Here is an 8,791-nt window from a genome sequence, read left to right on the forward strand (position 1 = left end):
AGCAGTTTAATTGCTAACCCATGGATTCAGCATATGACAATGCAGTACTCCTAAGAAGGCATTTACTCCAAAGTAAAGGGGAAGGAAGCCTTTGGCACAATTGCTTCCAGCAGCAGATGACCAACAGCCTTGCAGACACCCTGGGCTATTGTTTCCTAGCTGAGTAAATTACAGAGTAGATGGATTTTGTCTGACGGAAAGTTTACACCCGGGAGAGCTCGGACTAATGGGATGCTCTGCCTGGAACACATTTTAATATTTTTGATAGCATTCATTTATTTATTTGCTGGTGTCTCAGCAGTGCTTGGAAGCCCCAGTCCTGGGCCTGTGCTATTCAAGAAGAGAACATAAAGGGAATCCCTGCTAGTCACAGAGTTTACAATGCCATTCCAATCAAAACATGAACTTTCAGGGTCTTCCTAATTACTGCAACAGCTAAAACCAAGCTTTTCTTCAAAAGGGAGCTTTCAGTAAACTTTCCAAAATGGAATTATAGTGAGAGAGACTTGATTTTCTCAGCTCCTGAGAAAATGTTACCACAGTTCTACACCTCACCCTTTTCACGCCAAACTTTTCTATTCCACAATTTTCTCATGGCCCTTTTCATCTCCTCATTTCTCAGCGTGTAGATGAGTGGGTTCAGCATGGGTGTGATGACAGTGTAAAACACAGCTAACCTCTTGTCCTCCGAGAGATTGCTGGATGGGCGTATGTAGGTGAATATGCATGGCCCAAAGAAGAGAATCACCACAGTAATGTGGGACCCACAGGTGGAGAGGGCTTTGTACCGCGCTTCAGACGTTCGCCTTTTCAAGGAAAACAAAATGACAATGTAGGATGTGACCAGGATGAAGAAAGAGACCAAACAAATCATTCCACTATTGGCAACGACAATGACGCCCACAACATAGGTGTCGGTACAGGCCAGTTGTAGTAGGGGACGGACATCACAGAAGTAGTGGTCAATTTTGTTGGGACCGCAAAAAGGGAGGCTAACGGTTATGAGGGTCTGCACCAGGGAGTGCACAAAGCCCCCCACCCATGAACCCATCACCATCCAGCCACACACACGCCTGGTCATGAGGGTGGTGTAGTGCAGGGGTCTGCATATGGCAAAGTAGCGATCATAGGCCATCACTGTGAGGATGAAGATTTCAGCGCCGCCAAAGAAATGTAACCCAAATAGCTGTGCCATGCAACCCACAAAGGAAATGGTTTTCTTCTCAATAAGGAAGTCAGCAATCATTTTGGGAGCTGTGACAGAAGAGAGGCAAATATCTGCAATGGACAGGTGGCAGAGAAAGAAATACATGGGGGAGTTCAGACGTTGACTGCTAACTACAGTGACAACAATGAGCAGATTTCCTGCCACAGTAACAATATAGAAGAACAAAAACACCACAAAACATATTTTCTGCACCCCTTGGTTATTTGAAAGGCCCAGAAGAATGAATTCCTTCACACAGCTTACATTCTCCATGTTGGTCAGTCAGGTGGCAATATGCAATATACAGCTTATACACCTGGGAAAATAAAGACAGACACATGGTTCATCAGCATTTTTTCATTATTAATGATGAGTTCTATATCAGAAGTGGATACAAACCAAGAAAGATATAGCATTAGTATTAAGCTTATAAAGTGTTTAGTTTCTGTCATGTTTTTTTTTTAATGGCTATTTAATTCTCCACAGTACAAAACTTCTGTCATGGCTTTGGTGGCACAGAGATAGGTGCACTTTGTGATATGTTCCTTAATCCTGGTCCTCCAGGATTTTGAAGGACTGGCTCCATGGCTGATGATAGCCTTCCATGCACTAAGGACAAGGCCAGAGTGTTCACCTTGGGCACTACAAGGCAGATAATGCAGCATGTTTGCCCTCAGGGGAGACAAAGTCCCTGACAGCAATCTTTGTAAAATGGGTGTCTTTAAGAATACCTGGAAATATTGCTCAGAATGATGATTGGCTTTATAAGTACAAATGATCTTTGAATTCTTGTTTAGAAGGGAAATGTACCCACATGCAGAGAAAAGAACTCTCTTGTGTATAGACATTTTGAAACGTAAATATGAAATGTCACAGGCTGAAAAATGAGTCCTGGGAAGGTTATCTATCATGGAGGGGAAAAAAATTGCACATATGACTTAATGTAGTATTTCACATTGTTCTAAATCTCAGCATTGTTTCTATCAGAGGAAGGAAGAATGAAAGACTCTTGTGAGATCTTCTGTCCCAGCACTGTACTGATTTTACCCAGTATGATTTTTGATACGCTCTGCGTGATCCTTTCAAGGGTTAACTTAGCTTAATGAAGCTAATCTAACTAAACTCCTTCAACAGCCAGTATAAGTCTCTCTGTAGGCTGATTCAGAATGACTAAATTAGGGTCCTTTGCAGAACCCTTTTTTCCTCCACTCACTATGAGGAGCTTAAGCAAATTAGCACCACCAGGTTAGAATGACCTTTGGAGAATAATCCCTTTTGGTGCCTGAAAGTAGCTCAGAGCTTTTTGTAATGCCATCCACCTGTTTTAGGTTATGGCTGAGCTCCTTGTCCCTAGGCATTTCTACATCCGTACAGTTTCTCATTCGAGACAAGGTCACATTCCAGCATAAACATGGGACTTCTTTGGTTCACCCTGTATTCCAGCTACAACCCATCGAGCATTACATGTCACTAATAAATGAGTAGCCTACATCTTTAGAAAGAGTGTAACGTCTCTAGCTTGCCATTATGCACCCAGACCACCAGAATTCCCTTGGTCAAAGAAGTCTGGGAACCACCAGATTAAACTCTTCACAGAGAGTTTAAGGTCAGCCAAAAGCAGGCACTCTTTTAATAAAAATATCCACTGTATGGGCTTCCTTCTAGCATCAAAACATTCCCCGTCAGCTGGTGTTAAAATGCACCATTTTAAGTCCTGCAGAATTACATCACAACCAGGTCTTCTCATTTGTGTTGGTGATCTGTGAGCAAATCTGTGGAATGATTCAGTTAAGCCAAGTTATCTACCAACTACTTCCATCTGCAGCATAATCAGAAACTCTCGTGCAGGCACAAAGTGATCAAGCATCCACAGGAAACACTGAAACTGAGAAAACCCAAGATTCCTTTCAAACCCACAAAGTGAAGCCAAGAGAGGAAGTGGGGAAAGTTAGGGACTTTTCCTATGCTTGCAGTTGTACTTACACTAGATGACAGTTTTTCAAGCAGAAGGGTAAACTTTACATGGATGGTTCCCTTTCAGATATTTCAACAAGGAAAAGGATCAATAAGAACAACGTGAGGTCAGTTTCTCGCTCGTCTTACCAGGTCATGATCTTTTCTACCCCTCTTCCTTCTACTGAGCAACGACGTAGACTTCTCAACAAAATAAATGACAGGGATGAAATGAGCACACCTTTATGGCTGTGCAGTACCCAGTCGAAAAGAAATAGCTGGGCTCCATCCAAGCCAGAGCATGACTGGAAGCATACCACAGCAATCGCAGGGCCATATTTAGGCAGTCAGAAAGGAGTGACCAAGAGAGAAATGGTCAGGGGAAACTGTATGCCTGAATACCAGCAGATGGCAAATTCCTGAGCTAAAAACAAGGCGTGCACCTACAAAAGGACCGATTCACAATTCAGACAGCTCGGCTATGTATATTGCTTGAAAAGGTCCTTTCCATCACCACCAAACTGCATTTAACAAACTACCCATCTGTCTGATCTCATCTCATCGCCTTAAGTCATGTAGGCACCTGTACCTAAGCTAGGCAGATTACACCTGACCAGTCTACTTGTAGATGTGATGAATCATGTGCTGCAGGTACCCGTTTCTTACTGTGGACTCCAAGAGGATTACTAGAATGAATAACTCAGTAGAGGATTGCCACCAGTTATGGCTTATCTCTTCAAGTGCCTTTGCAGGGGTAGACCTGAGCTATATGACATAATGCAATCAGCTGCAAAATAAAATGAATCTCATGTGTACTCTTAACATCTCAAAAAGGGTGAGAAATTGCACCATCTCCTTACTGCATGCATTCTTCCCTAAAATCTCAGGTGGTTATGGGAAACAAAAGAATAATTTTGAAGCAATCGAATCTGCGGCTGTAGAACTAGCTCTGTATATAATTCTAGCCAAAGATAACTAGAGGTAACTTCAGTGGAAGTTCCTTTCTGTATTTTCACATTTGTTCAAGAAGAAAGGAAAAGGAAGAGGAAAGCAAAGCAAAACAAAGCAAAGCAAAGCAAAGCGAGAAGCCAGAGAAGCTGCAAAACTTACCTCGCCTGTGTTTAGAGATCTAATATTTTGTGTAAGGGCTGTACAACTTTATCTCCTCAACTTCTGTCTTCCCTGGTATGAATGTGTTATAGCACAGCGTCTTTAAAGAACATAGAATGGCTTCTGGAAATCTTCCAAAACTTGCTTAGGAGGTGGCTGTTAGTGTATAATCCAACCCCATCTAATGTATTACTTGCTTTCGTGTGTCACAAGTGTATCTTGATATTTCCTGCCTATGTGGGAAGTGGTTTAATAGGCTGTGTGGATGATGTGACCTGGGTGTGCTGAATGATGCTTTCATATCCCAGCAGCTGCAAAAAGTGCTGAGAAGAAAAGCGTACGAACCTTTAACCCTCTCCCAGGAAATCTTCCACCTGAAGGGCTCTTGGGGCTGGAGGAGGGAGGGGTGGAGGCTTGGTGAAGGGAAGGCATGAAAGAAACTGGCAAAGGAGGAGAATGAGTTCTGTCTTGACTGAAAAGTTTAAGTAAATATATTTTAAAGAAACAGTTGTCAGTCAATGCTTTTATAATGATATCACAAAGGCATTTCAGGGTTTCTCCATAAGAAACAACAGTCAAAGGAGTAGCTGAGTATTCAACTGGACAAGCATATGCATGGGCCTATGCAGCTAACGCTTCTCGGAGTTCTTCCTTACTCCAAGCTGACAGTTGTATGGATTTCCCATGTGTAAAGGGCCATTAGGTCCACTGCTCTGGCTTCCTAGCATTGTGAATGCTAAAACAGTCCGTTTGTAATCTAGATATTTTCTCTCCTTTTTTCACTTCTGTGTATTCCAAAAAACATGTAAAAGAGAAGTCTTCATTAAAGAAAAAAAAGAAAGAAACCTCAAGCTGTAGGAAGAGTCACCATCCTCCAGGGATGGTAAAGAATTCCTATCACAGGAGTCTTTTAAGGACAGGTTGGGCTCATTTCTCTCAGGAGTGGTTACGATTAAGTTTTTATAGGGACAGAAGATGTCCTGGGTGACCTCTTGATGACCCTCCAAGTCCTATCTCACCAGAAATTTCATCACTGGAAATCCAGTGAATAAAGCCTCTTTGCAAGAATTTGCATGTTTTAACAGAGGTCAGTGAATTACCAAGTCAGTCAAAAAAATCCTTCATTTACGAATTGGGAACCTGAGGGAGGACGTCACCTATTTAATGCCAATGGAAGCCAGCAAATTTAACCCTGACTTAGTCACTCTAGGCTCTTCTGAGGGAAAAAAAATGAATGTCTCTGGAGGCAGATGCATCTGATCTACCTCAGAACTGTTTTTAGGATGCGATTAGGTGTGAAATAGACATCTAGCTTTTAAACAAAATAACTGAGGGCGGACAAATCTCACTGTCATGACGGGCCCCATCTTTCTTAACCTGAGCAGCTGCAGTCAAAGGTGAACCTATGAAATGAAACAAACGAAGCAAATAGACATGCTGATTTATATCAGCATATCATCTCAACCAAGGCCCAAGTCAAATTCATCGTTTCACTCAACTCTACTGTGTATTTGTAGCTTATGCCTCATGGATGTCAGGAAAGACATTGTCTCAGCTACTGTCCTTTGCTTTGTTTTGCTGAAATTTCTGGAAATGTGGAATGGCCTGAGAGCAACATAGTTAATGTCTCCATCTCCTCTGCACAGAATGCCAGCGATCTCCACAGTGAAAACAGAAATCCTACAGTTAATGAGAATAAATACTGGTAAAGAAATGCCTTGGTGAAAATAGTCCCCTAACTTAAATATCCTTTTACTGTCACCTGGAGTCTTGGGCAGCTTAATGAGGGTTAACAGTAGTCACTACAGGAAACAAGAGTATTGGGTAAGAAGGTAAACAAAGTCTTACAGTCTTTGGGAAAGGAAGAGGAGCAACAGATGACAGAAGCCAGAGATCAGGCCAATAGCATCTGGCCTGCTAACCTAGTATGAGTCAGCCTGCCACTTTCTGTACCCAGTGGCACACATGGCAGCAACTTGGCTAGCATCACATTCATGTCCTTTTGTTTCCCTAGCCAAATGGACTACCAGAGGTGACTTAATGCACAAGTCCAAATGGAGAATTGCTGCTACCTCCTGCTGCAAAATAATTCCCCGTAGGGCTGTGCTTAGTGCCAGGAAAGGAGAAAGGTGTTTTCTCCATTTTCATTCCACTTACCTTGGCACCTGGCTCTGGACACCACTATGGCAGCAGGTCATGCTTGGGGAGCTGTGATTTGGACAAGGAGGGACTGTGCATGGTGAGATGAACGAGGTTTTGCAGCTGGATAGTGAATACTGGCAAGGGGGTTGTTGATAGAGCCATGGTGAATGTGTGTTGTGAATTTGATGATGGGCAGGATGGGGACAAGGCACGGTGTGGAGGGAAGTTGTGAAACTTGAAATGGATGCTACATGGCCAGGGGCTGTCTTCATGGAGTTTGTGAAATCAGAAGTGCCTGAGGTGTGGTGAGGGACTGTGCTGAAAGATCGTATGAAATGGCAGGTGATACTGTGGGTGCTAAGCTGTGTTGAAAGACCTTGTGACATCAGAAGCGGGCATCGTGTTTTGAAGGGTAACACTAGGAGAGGTTGCAGAATTGTGGCTGCTGAGGTGTCATAAGGCTGGCTACAGAGTTCAAGGAGACCCTACTGTAGAACAGGTTCTGTGAAGTAGCAGGGGACAATGTATGGTGACAACTTGTGTTGGGAGAGGTTTTGAGGTCAGAAGAGGACACTCGGTAGTGATGAGTGTGCTAAGGGAGGTTCTGCAGTGACAGTGGACCCTTGGGGAAGGAGAAGTTGTGTTGAGGGAGGTTGTGAAATCAGCAGCAGGCATTATGGAAGAGGACTGACCATTTCTCAATCTGTGTGACCCTGAGCAGCAGTAGAGCATCTTCTGCAAGGTCTGTGAAACTAGAGCTATGCTGCTGCTATTTGATGCAGGCTTTCATTAATTAGTTTCATTAAGGAAGTAGACTCAGGTTTTGAATATGCTTTGGAGACAAGAGACCAATCTTACCAAAGCCTTATAATAGATATACAAGAACTGTGAGTGACTTTTTCAGCTTGCTTTTGCACGGTCTATGGAAGTCATAGGATGGTTACTTCACTTGCATTATATGGAATGCAAAGTTTTTGATGATTCGGCATATCTCCACAGGGCGTCCATTACAACCAGTATGACAGTACATGACAGTACATATCAATGGCCCAGGCTGATGCTATTTAACGTTATGAAATCTGTTTGAAATGCCTTAGATAGAAAGCTAATTACCTGACATTCCCTGAATGCCCAATGGAGAGAGAGGCACCTCCAGAGGATATAAACCACCATCGTAGACCCTCTCAATCATTGACAGTAAGAGACATGCATTCTCAGAGGTGCCATCTGCCACATGTTTGCAATATATTTCTTGTGGTCCAAAAGAAGTCGGTGATAGGATGACTGCAAGGAATAGGGATCATGTGCAGAATTTTCTGCCCTGAACTAACATTAAGATAGCCAGCCCAGCCTACCATGGAGCATGCCCTCAGCATGGGAGCTATGTTTGTCCTCTGACTTGCTCAGTATCTCTCTGGGAAGATGCTAGGACACAGAGCACTCTAGAAGGTCAGTGGTCATGGCTAAGAAGAATGCGTTCCTCGGGGGCCACCAGCGCCCTGAAAAAAAAAAAAAAACATTTCTGCTTTCCTGGGGACAGTTGAAAGGAGACAGGCAGCCAAGGTTGTTAGTGCTGAGTGTGTTCCTCAACATAGTCCCTCTACCAGTGGCATGAGGTGCCTGCAAGGGACACCTGCCACCCTGAGGACAGCAAACCTAACTCCACTCATCACAAGAGTTTGAAATAGTCTTTATCTTCTCATTGATTGCAACATAAGGCACTGACGGTACTGTTGGTATTTCTGCAATGTGGTTGAGGCCTGGAAGAAGAAATCTGTAGGTGCATATGCGTGTTTCAGAGCAGTCCAATTTTCACCGCATGCAGAAGGGTCAGAGAAAGACTCTAAAAAGACTTGATTTGTTTCCCTTTCCCAAGCCTCTGCCCTCAGTAGTTATCCCCACCCTTCCTTTCCCACAGCTACCCCCTTCTCAACTCCAAGAGCTCCTACTGCAGTCAACCCTCTTCTCTCCCTCACCTCAGCCTACCTCAAACATCAAACAAAAGTAGCAAACAAAAGTCACAATATCACAAAATAGGTCTAATTTGTCTAATCAAAGACAATTCCTGACTGGAGAGGCAGAGAGAGAGACCTATTCTTCTTCACCCCATGGTACCCAAAGTCTGAGTGAGATTTGTCCCTCTGGAGCCAACACCTGCCCATTTTGAAGCTTGCACAATCACACTGTTAAAACTCTTTTCTTCCTCTTCATTTTGTAAGTAAGTGGCACACAACAAGCACACTTCTTGTCTGCAGGGTTTCTGTTGTATTACTGCGAATAAATCGCTGTGTTTACTATTTTTCTAAAGTCCCTTTCAGGTCAAGCTGCTAAAATACTTTAATTCTCTGGGGCCAGAGGTGAACGACGAGTCATCAAATG

The 8,791-nt window shown here is 43.3% G+C and overlaps 1 protein-coding gene across 1 annotated transcript; it reads right to left on the bottom strand.

Moving 5' to 3' along the window:
• Nucleotides 1-544: 544 nt before the first annotated feature.
• Nucleotides 545-1,480, bottom strand: LOC136991792 (olfactory receptor 4S2-like). The gene has a single exon (XM_067295247.1). The coding sequence runs from the start codon at nucleotides 1,478-1,480 to the stop codon at nucleotides 545-547; it is 936 nt and encodes a 311-aa protein (XP_067151348.1).
• Nucleotides 1,481-8,791: the final 7,311 nt, after the last annotated feature.

Source organism: Apteryx mantelli, chromosome 4 (genome assembly GCF_036417845.1).
Source record: "Apteryx mantelli isolate bAptMan1 chromosome 4, bAptMan1.hap1, whole genome shotgun sequence".
NCBI lineage: Eukaryota > Metazoa > Chordata > Aves > Apterygiformes > Apterygidae > Apteryx > Apteryx mantelli.